This window comes from Brachycentrus maculatus, unplaced genomic scaffold (assembly GCF_059751285.1).
Source record: "Brachycentrus maculatus isolate JH-2025_06_01 unplaced genomic scaffold, ASM5975128v1 h1tg001133l, whole genome shotgun sequence".
Lineage (NCBI taxonomy): Eukaryota > Metazoa > Arthropoda > Insecta > Trichoptera > Brachycentridae > Brachycentrus > Brachycentrus maculatus.
Genome location: NW_028281830.1, coordinates 190,186 through 207,743, shown reverse-complemented (window position 1 = coordinate 207,743; position 17,558 = coordinate 190,186). Strand labels below are relative to the sequence as shown.

General features: G+C 32.6%; 1 protein-coding gene across 5 annotated transcripts; it reads right to left on the bottom strand.

The window, feature by feature from the left end:
- Positions 1 to 211: 211 nt before the first annotated feature.
- Positions 212 to 15,978, bottom strand: LOC148299460 (antichymotrypsin-2-like). 5 transcript variants are annotated; one of them, XM_088276064.1, is made up of 7 exons: positions 15,692 to 15,978; positions 9,927 to 10,785; positions 8,493 to 8,669; positions 7,822 to 8,029; positions 5,183 to 5,397; positions 3,669 to 3,854; positions 212 to 1,808 (listed from the first exon to the last, which is right to left on the bottom strand). In XM_088276064.1, the coding sequence occupies exons 2-7, from the start codon at positions 10,776 to 10,778 to the stop codon at positions 1,524 to 1,526; spliced, it is 1,923 nt and encodes a 640-aa protein (XP_088132190.1). In that variant the 5' UTR covers positions 10,779 to 10,785; positions 15,692 to 15,978; the 3' UTR covers positions 212 to 1,523. The 5 variants fall into 5 exon arrangements, with proteins under 5 accessions (XP_088132190.1, XP_088132188.1, XP_088132189.1 ...); XM_088276062.1 differs by lacking the exon at positions 15,692 to 15,978 and adding an exon at positions 13,269 to 13,288; XM_088276063.1 differs by lacking the exon at positions 15,692 to 15,978 and adding an exon at positions 12,613 to 12,747.
- Between the last annotated feature and the right edge of the window lie 1,580 nt (positions 15,979 to 17,558).

The following is a 17,558-nucleotide window of genomic DNA, read 5'->3' as shown; positions in this document are numbered from 1 at the left end:
TGTTTTCAAATTCTTAGTATATTTTTGGACCTTAAAAGTTTTCGAATATCGTTACATTTTCTGTGACATTGTGCGTCACAACACCACTGTCAATAACAGTAACATATCTAGAAGTATTGGGACAATGGAAACATTTTTGGTGTTTCATAGTTATCAATAACATTCTGCGAAGAGACAAATGGAAGTTCGCTTTTATGGTAATGAAAAAAAATTCAACCTCTTAAAAACATTTAATACATCAAAGATAAATTCAAAATAAAAATGCAAAAAATAAACAGAAATTCCAAAAGATAATCAAGATAATAAATAATAAGATAAAAGATAATGACAATTTATTATTCGTTCAATAAGATTTCATAAAATAAAATAAATGTTGAATATTAATTATGACAATTTATTATTCGTTCAATAAGATTACATAAAATAAAATAAATGTTGAATATTAAATACGAATATTAATTATGGCATATGACTTATAAAAAATTGAGCAGCAAAATAACTGAAAAAAATATGGCAATAATTTATAAGAAGATTTAACGTTTTTGGTGACATTTTTATTTTAAACATGTCAAGTATTTAAACCAGGTGTTCATAAGTGTATATTTCTGGTCACGTTTTAGAAATAATTGTCTTAGATTACATATACAATTTCCGTCTTTTGCAATATTTAAAATTTGTTCACATCAATTTGTTCATCATTGTTGTACCGCTGTGTGGAACCGAAACGTGGATTACAAGGCAGGCAGAACGGGGGCGGCTGGAGTCGTTTGAGATGTGGTGCTACAAGCGCATGTTGGTGATTCATTGGTCGGAACATGTAGGGAAAAACGGGGTTTTTAGCAGGGCTGGGGGGAGTCTACATGCTTACTAAAAAAATAACAAAATGCTAAACCAAATGAATAAGGAATAATAGATACCCAAGCTTGCTTCTTTAGATTGCAGAAGGCATGTGGAATGTCTCAAACTATAGAAGACCACCCCACTTAAGCTACATGGACCAAATTATCTTTGACATGAGCTGTAGAGGGTACACCGAGTTGAAGAGACGAACGGAGGATAAAACGGATGGAGACTGGCTATGAAAGAAGCTAACCAAACATCACACAGATTGTAACCCACGAAGAAGAAAAAATTGGTCCATTTGTGAATGATTGCAAGTAGTCACCAGTTACTGCAAACGTTTAGTTGTTGCTGGGAGATATTACTAGTACAGTAGAGTCTCGGTTATCCGACCTTCTGAGTTATCCGACCGGCGTCTGAGAGATTTAGTTAATAGTTTCGTAGTTGACTGCATTGTATGTGAGTATTTACCTACTGTACAACATGTTTAATTACTTTGCCGTAAGTGCATTTTGATGTTTTAGTTCGTTACATAGTTACATGTACATATTTTAAAAGTTTTCGATGTACAAATACAATTAACACTTTTTCAATGTCGTTTTTATCATTTTCTGTGTTATCCGACCCTACTGCGGCTGGTTTAAGTCAGATAATCGAGACTCTACTGTATTATATTTCCGATTTTAAACTGCTACCGAAGGATCTGAAATTTTGGCCACGAATATAGGGACTAAGTCTTTGTTGATGATGAAGGCGAGGAAGGGTTCGTTTGCCGTGAAGTGGAACTCGTCGTAGTAACTGGCCAGCGACAGAGTGTTGACAGTTAGGACTGTGGCCGCCGCGGCAGTGGCTCCATTCTCGTCCACCGTGATGACGGCCTTCTGCACTGCATTACTGATGGTGACTGGTCTATCCCGGAGTATGGTGCGCAAGTCCGATTGAGTACTGAAGATTCTGAATAAATTCATCTGGAATCAACGATAAAAAATAACCACAAATTAAGTAATTTCAATATAAGAATAAAATAACACATGAGATGCCTAAATAATAATAATTTTTCTGAATTTACTGAACATATATTAAATAAAAATCGATCTTTTTATTTTTAAAATTGCATTGAAATACTACATTCTAATAATATTTGGAAATGAAAAAAGCCATCAAACAAAATTTCAATATTATTAATAATCAATTAAATTTAAGTAACAGTCCTATTTTTTATATTTTTCCAATTTCTGCTCCTAAAATTTCTGCACAGTAAGTTTTTGTGTGTGTTCTCCACTTAACGTATACGTTCGCAGCTTCATATTGTTGTTTTGGGTGATTCCATTATTTGTTATTTGGGGTTGCTATGCAACGAATAATAAAAATACTTTTATAATATAACATTATAATGCGAGAGTGTTATAATATTTTAATGTTTTTGAATTAATATAAACCCTGATGATGACAAGATTCTTGGTGAAACCGGTAAGTTTAATTGTATGAATAAAAAAGTGGTTATAACAAAGTTATTTCATTTTGTAAAGTTTATTAAATGTGCCACAAAGTATCTGCGGAAAACATTTAAGAAATAAATTAAGTATTTGGATACACTCAAAATGTCATAAATAAAATAACTGATCAAATCATAAGCTACATAAATATATTTAAATCATGCTTTCAGTCGGTTTTCAGTGTATGGACATAGTCCGGGGTTCGGACCTCGGATACAAATGAAAGAGTCCCAGCTTAATAAAAGCTTCCTCAATCCAACAAAGATGGCTGTTGTGAACTCATATGTGTGTTATGAGGCTGATAAATATTTCCGTGAGTTCCAAAAATTGAGGAGATTAATTGTCAATCATGGGTTGAATTAGTGAATGTTGCACGTGTGTAAAATGATCACTTAACCAGCTACGACAGGTCTAAAGCCCTGTAAATTCTCAGACTTCCATATTATTCTTCATCTATGTTGATATATTAACAAAAAACTTAGCACTAGTTGTATTAAATAACATGATTTATTAACAAAGTAACAAGCGAGGAAAAATGTGATTTAAATAAACTCATTGCATTGGTGACTATGTATATTTCTAAATGATGGAATAATACAAGGCTGAGAATAGCAGTATCGATAAAATTTAGAAAGGTGTGTGAAGGTAGTTTGGACATGTTGAACGAATGAGTGAGGAAAGAATGGTTAAACAATCGTATAAGGCAAATATTATTGGAAATAAATGTGGAATACAAAAGTAAATCTGAATACTTGAACGTAGTCAGATTGGGAGTCGGAATGATTAGCGGGTATGTAAGAGGAGATACATGAATGTGGAAGTGGCGAAGAGTATTTGTGAAGACAGACTGGTGTGGCGTTCTATTCTTACTGCTTACCCCTTTGAGGGAGTGGCGTGATGGTAAGTTTAATTTTTAATTTAATTTTATTTTTAATTGTTCATGGAATGAAACTTATAAAATATTATTTTTTTTACATCTCATCAAAGATGAAAAAGAATATGGAAGTCTGGGCATTTACGGGGCTGACGACCGTCATAGGCTGGTTTAAGTGATCGTTTTACATACGTGTAACATTCACCAATTATACCCATTATTGACAACCACACTACTCAAATTCTTGAAAGTTGTATGTATATGAACCAATTTTGAAACTTCACTAGAGACATATATTGGTGAGACGAAAAGAAGCTTTTTATTGAGCAGAAACTCTTTAATTAGTATGTGAGGTCCGAATCCTGGATTATGATCACACACATGAGAAACGCCAGAAAATATCATTTTCTTGTGAACAAGTATTTGGACACACTCAAAATGTTGTGAAGGAAACTTACCCTATTTAGTACATTTACAAGGGATGTGGTGTAGTCAATCTTGAATTTGGGAAGACCCAGGAATACTGAATGCTCATTCGTCGTATTGAAAATGGTGCGTAGATTCGCTTTATTCAATCTCTGTATCAGTCTGTCCAGACCATGACTCTCAGTAGGAAGCATGAATACCATGGAAAAATCTGATTCCTGTTGAAAATACGATAATCAAATTAGATGCACAAATAAGGATGATCTCTCGAAATGCTGCAAAGGATTGCTGACTTTGGATCATCTCGGGCACTATCAAGTATGAAATAAAATAAACATAATATCAAAAATAAAATCACAAAAAACAAAAAAAAAATACAATAGGCAAAACTGTTGGCTGAATGGATAACGAATCCATCCCAAGAGATCAAAGTCAGAAAGCCAAGAAACTGTTTTTCAAAACGAATGATCTCCTAAATAATCGAGACTTCAACCTCATACTGGTCTTGAGAATTATACGATTCTACATATTTTCGATGTCTTAGTATGACGTCGATAGCTTGACCCTCATCCACGCTACCACAAAGAGAAGTTCGAAATGTGGTACTATAGGAGAATGCTCAAAATATCGGTTTGAAAATCGATACAATATAAACATGAACAAATAACCTAAAAAATAAGATGAAACCTTTTTTTTAATCATGAGCGTTTTTTTGCAAATATGAACAGCCTCAACGTCATTTTAATTACTGAATAGACCGTCTTACTATCTTAGTATGACGTCGAAAGCTTGACTCTCATCCTTGCTACCACAAAGAGAAATTCGAAATGTGATGCTTTAGGAGAATGCTCAAAATATATGTTTGAAAATTGATACAAATAACATAAAAAATGTGATGACACATTTTTTTTAATCGTGAGCGTTTTTGCAAATATGAAAAGCGTCAACATCATTTTGATTACTGAATAATAATAGAAATATTAATAATAATAATAATATTAATGGACAAACTTCTATTTATTTGCAAAATCTTCATTCCAAGATCGAACACCAAAAGATAAATATGTGACTGCAAATATACCATAATATAATAACACTTTTACTAGAAAGCTGCAGTATACAAACAAATTGATAAAATGGGCAGAAATGTGTATCAATACTAGTGGCAGCTACTTGACAGATATCATATTTTCCACTTCAAAAGAAAAAAATAGAATCTAAATAAAGTTTTCCATTACTTAAAATATTTTTATTTATTTAGTAAAAAAGTTTTTCATAAACAAAATTGGATGGATGATATTGCACCATTTAATGTATACTAAAGCAGTTTAGTTCACAAATGTCAAATATGATTGACGTACAACGCCATTTGCAAGAATTATAACATATTCCGATATGATTAATTTTGCGCCACCCTGTATTAGGAACATCATGAACTGCAATCTGTTATGGTTTAGAGTTCAGTTGTCAGACATCGTGTTTATGCAATAAAGAAACGTTTCAGGTTAGTTATAAATTAATAAATCAATCTGAAGTCTGAACTTACGACGAAGGGTAGTTTAACCCATTTGGCCCCCATATTTTTGTCTTCATTACAGGGGAAACTGGACTTGACGCGCATAAAGTCCACGTCGACGTTGCGATGCGGACTAACGGCAAACTTTTGCTTGGTGGTCTTAGCAGGGTCGAACTTGGTCTTCCAGACGTTCTTAAAGAAAGCGGCGTTTAACAAGACGCACTGAGTACTTGAGTCGATCATTTCTGGGGGAAAATAATGTAAAATAACGTCAAAAATCTGGAGATATTATAATTTAATTATTCATACTCCTAGACATACATCAAATGCAATATCTCGACAATACATTCGCAGACTTTATCGATATCTGGAATTTGTCTTTTCTTAAGTACAAAGAAATAAAATATTTTTAATAAATGTTTTACTAAGTAAATACCACTATTTCTTAAAATCGACTGTGACACGTGTTTCGATGTATTCCGCATCATTTTCAAACACCGTATGTGAAGCTAATTCTAAATTTTACAGTTTGGTCTTTGGGACGTTGAAGGTTGAAGAGGGGGTAGTAGCGGTTTCTTATTTTTATTTATCAATTTAATTTTTTTTATTTCTTATCAGTGGGAACATAGACAAAAGGGGGGAGGCTTTAGTCATTTAGGCTTTAGTATTTACTAAGTAGAACATTAATTAAAAATGGATAGATTTTACCACAAAGTGACTGCCGAATCAATTAATGAAATAATGTATGCAACATTTGTGAATACAAAAATACGATTCCCATACGTCTACAATGCCAAAGATATTTAATTTGCTGCCCGTAACCATTAAGAATTCTAGTAGTGATCATGGATTTAAGAACAGTGTCCGTCGATGGTTGCTTCTCGTCGGAAGGGACAAGGTAGAACGTGAAATAATTAAATTAATTAAAGTCCAGGTGTAATTATTTTAATGTAAAACCTTCATACTGAAAATTGTTTTTGTATATGTTGTATGTAATGTATATAATCTAATAATAATAAAAAAACAAATAATAATAAATTTTAAAAAATGTATTAACATGTAAGTATTTCGGCTCTACACAAGCCATGCCTAAAGAGCCGTAATAATCTTTGAAATAAATAAATAAATAATAATTTTAATAACAAACATACAAATTCTTCACAGCAATTGCAATCAGCACTATTTGCAGAGTAAACAGAGTCGGGTTGGTCCCATGGTTAGTGTCGCGGACTCTCGAGTCAGAGTTTCTCGGTTCGAACCCACTCTACCACAATTTGATACCTATTTCTAATAATGAGCCGCATAGGCTCACAAAAATAGTGTGAAATTGAAATATTTTTGTAAATAACAAAAACCCTAATATTTTTCTTAAGAAAAAAAATTAATACACATTTTTTTCTCTTTATTTTGATGACAAAATTAATGTTTACTACTTCGAGATACTCACAAAATTTACGTAACGTTTATTTACTATGTATCGCTACATTTTATATGTATGATACTTAAACTGACCATTTATTTTTGTCCTCAAAACGGGACATCTACCAATTTTTACGCAAAAGTATGTATATTTAAGAAAATACGTATGTTTTCATAGGTTTTATGTTTTAATAAAAAGAAAAGGAATGTCGATAATGAAAATAAGAGGAAATGATGAAAAAATGATGTTGTTTTATATTTTCTGATGAACAAATTTTCTTCGGTACAAGTGGGTTTGCTTATAAATAAGATTGGAATTCTTGACAGGATTTTTGAAATTTTATCTTAACTAACAACACGGCTATACTACAATCTACCGCCAATTTTTTTCACTTTATTTAAATTGTTGCCGTGCGTTGCTCTTTTTTGAAAACGGGACATTTCGACGTCCCAAAACTTTACTTGGGGACAACGGGACAGGCTATCTAAAAACGGGACGGTCCCGTTCATAACGGGACGTATGGTCACTTTAATGATACTATCTCATTTAAAATGTCTACTAAAATAATACTTTAATAAATATATTATGTTGCATAATACAAAAAAAACATAATGAAATAAATATACGAAACCATTTTCGTGAAATTAAACCTATATTGGAGGTTTACAACCACGAATGACATCAATAATGGAGTATTCTTGAATTCTTGGTCTAAATTACCATTCGTAATGAATATGGCATTACCTAGATAAATAACAGCCGATACCCTGCTGTTTATTTGAATATGCTGAATATTTTCATTATCTGTTGATTTGATGAGGGAAGTTTACTAGAGACACATCTGCTCTGAAGCTCTGAATTGCAGAATTCCTGAAATCTTAGTTCAAATTACCATTCGCAACAAACATGGCATTCTTACCTGGATAAATAATAGCAAGTATTCTGCTTTCAGTATTTTCACAGATCTAGCTGTTGATTTGATGAGGGAAGTCCGCAAGAGACACATCTGCTCTGAAGCTCTGAGTTGCAGAATTCCTGAAGTCTTGGTTCAGATTACCATTCGCAACAAACATGGCATTCTTACCTGGATAAATAATAGCAAGTATTCCGCATTCAGTATTTTCACTGACCTAGCTGTTGATTTGATGAGGGAAGTCCGCAAGAGACACATCTGCTCTGAAGCTCTGAGTTGCAGAATTCTTGAAGTTATGGTTCAAATTACCATTCGCAACAAACATGGCATTCTTACCTGGATAAATAATAGCCGGTATTCTTCCTTTAGTATTTTCATTAACCCAGCTGTTGATTTGACTGGCGGCAGAACGCGGATGAGAGAAGTCCGCAAGTGACACATCTGCTCTGAAGCTCTGAGTTGCAGTATTCTTGAAGTTTTGGTTCAAATTACCATTCGCAACGAACATGGCATTCTTAAACAAAATGTCTTTGGTGCTGCTTTTCTACAACGCAAAAAGTAAAAACTTAGTATTAAATAAGTTTAAAAAAAAACAGAATTGAAAAATGACTTATTTAAAATTATTTTTTTAAACCATTTTCCGCACTGGTGGTGCATAGGGCACTGCATCATATAAACGCAGTTTTTTTGTTGATCCTTAACACATGAAGGAAAGGTGATCAGCTCTTCACTTTGGGAACTAGTCCAGGGTAATGTTGAATAAATATAATGGTGAAATAGTCACTTCTATTTATTTGATCCTCTCTGGGAATCGAACCCGGGACCTCCAGTACGAGCGTGCTGACCATTGCACTACGGTGGCAGACAATACTTGAATATGGTATTGCTGAATGTTATTGCCGAATTAATTAATAATATGCTCGTATCACAGTTCATTCGGACTTCCAAATATTTTTTTTATTAAATTATTAGTTTTTTTTTCATAATTATTATAAGTTTAAGCAAACCTGTAAATTAGTCACAAAGGCTTCATATATCCTCCTTGCGTCATTTTTGTTAAGTGACAGGACACCCTCTAGTTCAGCGAGCGTTTCGCTTTTGGCTCCTTGGGCCAACATTGCTAGCAAAGTGGACACTGAAACCGGCGATATCACCATGTTCCCCTGTTCCAACTGTACCAATTCCTGTTTGGGAATATGTAGTTTATTAGTATCGTTGCTCAATAATATAAAATAATAAAATATAGTAAAATCGTATTGGCAAATCGATTTATAACTTTGCTAAAAACAGAGGCGTGCATTCAATACAGGTTTAATCTCAAATATATTTTATATTTTTGTAAAAAACATAACAAATCGTTTTAAATTCTATCACCATAATATCTGGCATTTTTCACGTTAACAATTACGTCGAACAAAAAATATTTACTATTTTTTTTTGATAATGTAAGGTTACTAATTTATTACTTTAAGTAATAATATTTTGCCTTTATCAATTTATAAACATGAGTGTTAAGTTGAGAAGTTTGATAATAAGAACAAAAATAAATTATAACTTTAAAACTCGTGAAACAAGTTTCTGATTTGTATTTTTGGTATTTGTTTATTTCCCTTTGTTTTTGAACATTCAACGTTTGCACACATTTTCAGAAACTAATTATGTGCAAATATCATGGAGCAGCCTGTATGTATTTATTCAATTGGGGGAAGACATATATTGCCCTTTTTAAAGAATTAAATTGTTATGCATAATATATTTTGTATATTAAATGCATACTTATGTTTGTGGTATGGTAATATAACACCCTGTTTATTACATTTGACCTGATGATAGAATTACATAAGATTCATCCTCTTTCTATGAATATTAAAAATTATATTTATTGTTGTATATAAAAAGGAGATCGTATGAATTTCACTTAAGTCAACATTTGACCTGATTATAGAATGGTAATTGCGAAACAGGTAGTCATGAAGTAGAATTTTTAAGTGGTGTTACACAAAGTGAACGATGAATTGCACTGCACGGCAACCCCAAAAGTAGACGACTCCCGACCAGACCACTAAAGAGGTGGATTGACAGCTGAGAATCAACATCTAGAGGACTAGTCCCTCTTAAAAACAGGTCTTAAGGCGTACACAAAGCAGAAGAAAAAGAAGAACGATATTCATCGTTATTATGATAAATGTTGATAGCTTTTAATATCCTAAAATTGTTTGATGTATAAGAGTTTGAAAATGTATGATGAGATGCCTGAATGTATGAACAATAAAAAGAGTCTGAAAGAATTTAAGAATAAATGTTTTGTTTACTGTAAGGAGATGTAAATGTATTTATGAATAATGTAAATTGAGTATAAATAATTGTTTATATTAGTGTAATATAAGCTAATTAAAGAAATAAAATAAAATTAAAATAACGTAAAAAAGCCAAATATTTACCTTTGTCATTTTCAAAGAGAAATCAGTCAGAGCTTCAAAGTTCTCTTCATGTGCGGTCAAATCATGGCGGTTCTGGGAAGATTGTTGCGGATACGAAATTGAATCTGGGCGTTGTTTTGGTGGACTCTGTTCATATTGAGTCGGGGCTTGTCCAATGGAAGGTGAACTTTGCTCGTACTGAGGTTGACCATTCCTAGTTGGGATCGTTCCATACAACGGGGATTGTTCATACTGAGTAGAACCCTGAGGAGTGCCTTGGCGATGTTTGGTTGGACTCTGGCTATACGAGGTCGGATTAGCACCAACCGGATTCGGACTCTGGCCATATGAAGGAGCAACTGGATTCGGACTCTGACCATATGAAGGAGCAACCGGATTTGGACTCTGACCGTATGCAGGAGCTGGTGCATACTGAGGAGAACCCTGAGGAGTACCCTGGCGATGCTTCGGTGGACTTTGGTTATACGAGGTTGGAACAGTACCAATCGGATTTGGACTCTGGTTATACTGAGTTCCCCCTTGACCTCGCGACGGAGTTACATCAGGTTGTCCATACGTTGACAACTCATCATCAAAATGCAGTACCTCTGAAGCATCCTTCTTAATATTACTTATCGGCCTTTTTGGTACATTTGGCGCTGGAGTTTGCGACACTATTCTTATATTAGGATTATTTTGAACGTATGGTTGTATGCCCGAAACTGATTGCACTCTTCCAGTTTGAGAGTCAATCACACGTCCATACTCGTCATAAACTAGTTGTGACTGTACCGATGATATGAAAATTGCAAATAATACAAATAAATTAACACTCCATCTCGGGTTGGTGGTCATTGAGGAAAGTGCTGCCATTTTGGGTCTGAAAAGATAAATTGTCTATTTAAAATAACAAAATCTCAATTCTTATGCATTATGAAAATATCAAATAAAATATAACTAACCCAATAAAATAAAACAATAATGGAACTTTAAATCGTTCATATTATTTTTTGACATCTCATCAAAGATAAAGAAGAATATGAAAGTCTAGGCATTTACGGGGCTGACGACCGTCATAGGCTAGTTTAAGTGATCACTTTACACACGTATAACATTCACCAATTCTAACCATTATTGACAACCACACCACTCAAATTCTTGGAAGTTCTATATATATGAACCAAATTAGAAACCTTGTTCTTGAATCACTAGAACTTCACTAGACACATCTATTGGTGAGATGAAAAGAAGCTTTTTATTGAGCAGAAACTCTTATATTAGTATGTGAGGTCCGAATCCTGGATTATAATCACACTTCTTCATATTTGATGAGATGTCAAAAAAATCATTTGAAAAATAACTCCTATAATTGGAGATAATCCAGATTTGTGAAAAAGTATTTGGACACACTCAAAATGTTGTATCTAAATCGTTCTTTCATGCAAATAAATAATATTAAATATGATTTTTCGATGACCATAACACACAGTTTGAGGGCTCATATCACTTTTATTAGCATTTTTATTAAATAGGGTGATAACCCTAATTATGGGCACATTAATTAGATTTTTTCCGTAAATATTCATTTACAACCGAATCATTTATCAAATCAATGTATATATTTTTGGACTATTAAAGTTTGTTTATAAATTATTGCGGTTAAAGAGTTCAAATTAGATAGAAATTCCCTGAAACAGTATCATTGTATGTTGACTCAATTTACGGAAAATTTTCAACTAAATTATCATTAATATTAGCAACATATTGGTAGCACGAATATTTAAGAATGTAATTTTTACATGTATCTTTATTCAGGAAATATTAACAAATAAATTCAGTAATGACAACAATTAAGGAATGACAATGTCCTTATTTAACATATGTATTAAAATAACTTTATTGGTTAAACTAAATTAATTTAAAAAACGTATCAAATTCAAATTTGAAGCAGCGTTTTTAATTTGATACCTAAATTTTGGACATCTATCTAAATTACATAATAAGCAACAATAATATAACAATATATCTTATTTTTTTAATAAATTTAATTAAGGTCGTTTTTTATTTAAAAAATGTAAATCACTTTTTATTATCTTTTCCTTATAAGTATTTCAAACCAAATATAAAACACACACTATGAATTTTGTTTTTCAAAACACTTTTTAAATAAATATGTTCATTAAAATAATATATTATTTAATAAAACAGTGATCAATTCCTCGAAACATTTATTTAAAAGTATTAATAAAAGAGATGATGAAATATACTATATTATTGAGTTCAGTTTGGTGCCGAAATTCGTTCATTATTTTAGTAAATAATCTCATACAATTTAATAAAAATCAATTCAATTAAAATTATAATCACACGTATTTCACTCAGTCTATCCTCACTAGGTTTAACAAATATCTGTTCTTGTTATAATAGTTTATTGCCAGCAATTTTAAGGTTAGTTTAATGCTTACATGCTGATCTATATATATTAATGGTATGATAAACACATTACGAGGCAAGCAACACAACAAATGATACCGCAGATGAAAAACACTGGATTTCGGTTCACTACAACATAATTAGTTCACCTTTGACACGTACTTTAAAATGGTCACCGTTTAAAATATATCACGTCTTAATTTATCATGTTTACCGATCTTCAGACCTGTAAATTCAACACCGGAGAGTGTTTTCACAATTAACTTGTACCTACCTTGTTTGAAATCTTAGTAATAGTAATTTTACACTCACAACAATACAACTTTTGACGCCCGCGATGCGCGCGCGTTTAACAAACTACTCAAATTAAAAATCCACAAGGTCCACCATTTTCTTGCGTCGGACTCGACAGGGTTAACAGAAAATGCCGTACACATCTATGTTTCGTTTGGTTTTGAGTTTTAATCTATTTTGTTTTTTTTCTAGTCTGAGCTGTTTTATCCGATTTGTTTAGGGGGACAACGATACGAAGGTGCTAAATTATCCTAAAATAATGATTTTTACTCATGAGAGTGAATTATCAATTTTCTTCTTATAAGTTAACTGTCTCCGGATTGAGGCAAAGTTTTTTGAGGAAAGTTCCAAATTAGATTCTAACGACTAACTATTCTTTTTTATACAAACGTCATGTGACCAGTTTGAGACCAGTTTTTAGACCAGTATAAGGATGTTTTAGGGGTGGTTGAGTTAAATTGAGTAACACCAACACTTTAGCATAGGTTTTTAATTTGTTGCACAATGTTGCAAAAGCGAAATATTGTATTGCGCTCGTATCCATCATTTTTACCATGGATTCTATTCGTGCAAATATTGCTTTTTCTAGGCTACATCCCAACTTATCGTCTTTTTAGAATGTCAATGTTAGCTCACCTCATCCTCAGGTTGTAGGTCCTTCTATCACGGACAACGTCACCTAGGCCATGCTTTTAAATCATGCTATCTTTCTGTAGCATCTATGAATTTTTTGGTCTTCCTCTAGATGTCTTTCGAGGAAGATCCATGGCAATTGCTTGAAACATATTATGTTCAGAATTTCTGCGTCATATGTGTCCATACCATCTCAATTTCTTCCAATTGAACACAGGATACTGTGTCCAATTGAACACAGGATACTGGATATAATGATACGGAATAAAAAACTATATTTTTTTTCCAAATAGAACTTCAGTTAGATTAACTGATATTTTACTTATTTACATGAGTAACCATCGAGTATATTTAAAAAAATCTTGGAAACTAAACTGCAAATTTAATTTCAATGCTTTTTAAACACCCTGTTCACCGGCTCGTCATCAGATATTATGAACATGTATTATACGAACTTGTTCAAGGAATACGTAGCTCTGTTTGCGTTACTGACCATGTTCAGGAAACTTGTCAAGCCACTTTGTGCCATAGCACGAATTGGAATAAACGCCAACCGCAAACCGCAACACGTATAAGGAAAAATGAAATATAAGGATCAGAATTGTTTGACACTCATGTTGCAAGAAAGGACGTTTCTCCGTATTATCGGTATTTTATCGGACCGGGGATTTCAACCAATAAAATCAAAATTATTAATATACAGGTTTTTGATATGTCGGTGCCTACTTAATTTCTATATATTTGTGTTCAATTAAAATATTATATATTCCATATATTTTTTATTAAATACGCAGTAAAGTTATTTAAATGTATATATACATAGTCATAATAATAATATTATACGTGCAGCACAGTCCCTGTACACCAATAAATTTGAATAAATGATTTATTTATTATTTGTATAAATTGAATAAATTACAAGTATTGAGTAGCGTGAAATAAAAGGATATATCATCTCCCTTTCAGTTAATTGGCCCAGTACCGTATGCACCTTTAAGTCTCGATAAAGGTCTGAAGATAAATAAGTTCTATCTAATAGAACGTATCCATACTACTCTGTCTTTGCGAAAAATCTTCGTCTCTTTCACAATCAAGCATCCCTCATACATACACGCCGATTGCTCCGACCCCTGACCTGACCACTTGATGATGCCAAGTTTTCCTTGTTCTTCGTCTGCTCCTATTTCTAATTCCATTCGTCTCATATTTTTTTACCGTTTATTCGTTCCACGTGTCCAAAACATTTTAACACACCTTTCTTAATTTTATTTTGTCCGCCTCCGTAGTGTAATGGTCAGCCCGCTCGGCTACCGTTCTGGAGGTCCCGGGTTCGATTCCCAAGGGAGGTTAAATAAATATTAGTGATTTTTTCACTGTAATATTAATTCAAAATTACCATGGACTGGTACCTGAAGCGGAGGACTGATCACCTTTCCTTCATGTATAAACGATCAAGAGAACACTGCGTTTATATGACACAGTGCCCTATGCACCATTTGGGTGCGGATAAGGGTTTTATTATTATTATTTCTTAATTTTACTGATAATGCTTATCTCACCTATGAATTATTTTCTAATTTTATCATTCAAATATCTATTATACATGCTTTGGCCACATATTTATCTGATTTCATTCTTCTTTTGCTAACTCCATGTTTCATTTCCAAACATAAGCGTTGGAATCGGTACTCTGGACTCTAGATAAAGACTGGATATGATCTGAAGATTAATTAATAAAACTTGATTCTGACGGTACTTAGTAAAAAATACTACAAATAATATCGGCGCTTTTACTCAAAATTTTTATTATTGTCTGATTACCCATGAATCATCCCTTTTACTCCTCTTGCCATTAAAAATATATATGAAATCATTAAAATATTACATATCGCTCACTCCTTTCAACGTCATATATCAAAAATCGACAATTTTCAGTTGTGCATGTTTTCGGAATGCCCAGAAAACATACTATATCCCAGCAAAAGAGGCATATTTTTAATTTAACATTTACCCGCTACAGGGCAGAAAATGTTGTTTTTGCATTTTGAAGAAAAGGTATCGTTTAATTATTTTTTTTAAATAAACTAAATATTTTTCAAATGGAGAAAAAACCTTCAGGTTTTACCTCAAAAGATCTGTTGCACAGTAAAAAGTTTAATAAGTGGCGTGATATTTATTTTTAATACATTGTGTTATATTTTTAAACATTAAAAACGTTCTCCTGAAAAATCAAGTTTTTTGATTTATGACGTTCTTGAAAGGAGTGAGCGATATATCACAATATATTTAGCTCTACAAAAACAGATTTTTAACCCAAAAGTCTATAAAAGTGAGGATATTATCGTGTAATTTTAGACCGTTGGGTGAATGAAAACGTAAGTTCTAATAAATACGATAAAAAAATAAATATCGACATTCTTACTTACAGGTGTTTTTATTTCATTTCACGTGTTATTTATTTTACGCATTTTATTTATTTATTATTTGACGCAGCATTTTGACAACCCTGTATCAGGTATGTATTTGCAAATTACAAACTTGACCACTTAAATTTCACCTGCTTCTTTTGTCTGAGGTCAAAAAGATGTGCATACAGTTTGAGTAAACATTAACTAGGTTAATTAGCACAAACTTATATGTACGCCAAACTTCAGCGACGTCAGGTTTTTGAAATTCTGACTTGAGGTGACAACTCGGAAAAACCCAATAAATGCTTTCTGGTTTTCGATGCAAATGTTGTTTATATTCGAGTGATAATGAATGCAGTGAAGGAGGGGATAATGTAAGAAATCACAATATACGGCAAAGAATGTACAATCTCATTACAATTTAAAACATGTCTCTTTTTTTGGTAGTGTATTGTACGGAATACAAAATAAATACCGTATTTTCACATAATTATGGTATAAATGTAAATATTTGGAATTTTTAAAAATTATTTCACCATTTACTTTGTAATATACCATACGTATATATTCTTGACAACTCAACATAGATGAAGAATAATATGGAAGTCTGGGTATTTGCAAGGCTTATGACCTGCCATTGGCTGCTTACGTGATCATTTAAAGGTAGGGACTGGCCGGAGCATTTCGTCGTAACGTAACGTCGTAACATCGCTCGCGGCGAGCATCAGCGAGCATCAGCGAGCATCCGAAACTATGGATGGAGCGCTCGGCTCGCTGTACTGACTATACGAATGCTCATAACGTGTTATGTTACAACGAAATGGCTCCGGTCAGTCCCTACCATTACACCCGTGTAACATTCACCATTCTACCCATATGATTGACAACCACACTACTCAAATTTTTGGAACTCACACATATATCATAAAGCTTATGAAGCTTTATGTTTAAGTTCCAGGGAGACATCTATGGTTAGTTTGGAGAAGATTTTATTAAGTAGAAACCCCTTTATTTAGATGTATGCAATATCTTAACAGGAATAATTTACATATTGGGAGACAACTCATTTTTTATGCAGCTTACAATTTGACTAGATTCTTCTTCTTCTTCTTCTTCTTTTAGTACTAGGTCCTGTCATTCTCGGGTCGCTCCTGGGAGGTGGAAGACCAGCTATCCTTCCTTCGTTTAGGTGGTCTTCCTGGGGGAAGATTATTAAACTAGATTATTTTATTGAAATTTTTGGACATGTCCAAGTCTTTGTTCACAAATCTAGGTTCCTCCACTTAGAAGAAACCTAGCACTTAAGCAGAGAAGCCCAGATTTGTGAACAAGGATTAGGACACACCAAAGATATTGTGAACTATATATATATATACTTACGATTGAATTAACTTAGAAGTTTTACTCGATTCAAATTTTTAACTTACATTGTGGTTTTGGGAGAAGAGTCCCATGATCGATAAATGAATTAAAACTTAATCAAATTACCTGTCTTATAGAGTATTGATCACCTCAAACTTGGAGTTTTAATTTAAAATTTTAATTTACTTAGCTATTTTATGAAATCATAAATTATGTGTGCTTTTGTTTCAAATAAATATTTGCCATGGATTTATTTTAATACTATTACGTGCAGAGAGATTACAAATTAACCTTAGATATTTTGTAAGTAAATTCGAATATATAGCTCAAATAAGAAATAACAAAAAAAACGATATTTTTTTTCTCTTAAATATATTGATAATAATTCATTTTTTTGATGGGCCTTGTTTTATAGTAAAACGATTTTAAAAAAATCAACATAAATTATTTGAACTATTGAAAACTTTACAAACAATCGTTTACAAACAATCATTGAATATAAAAATTTAGTCGTTTGGTTTTT

Excerpts from the sequence above, each read along its gene's own strand:
- LOC148299460 (XM_088276062.1), bottom strand. Across the intron at positions 8,670-9,926 it reads TCTCTTTGAAAATGACAAAG|GAATTGGTACAGTTGGAACA; the intron begins GTAAATATTTGG and ends ATTCCCAAACAG. Across the intron at positions 8,030-8,492 it reads CCTTTGTGACTAATTTACAG|AAAAGCAGCACCAAAGACAT; the intron begins GTTTGCTTAAAC and ends TTTGCGTTGTAG.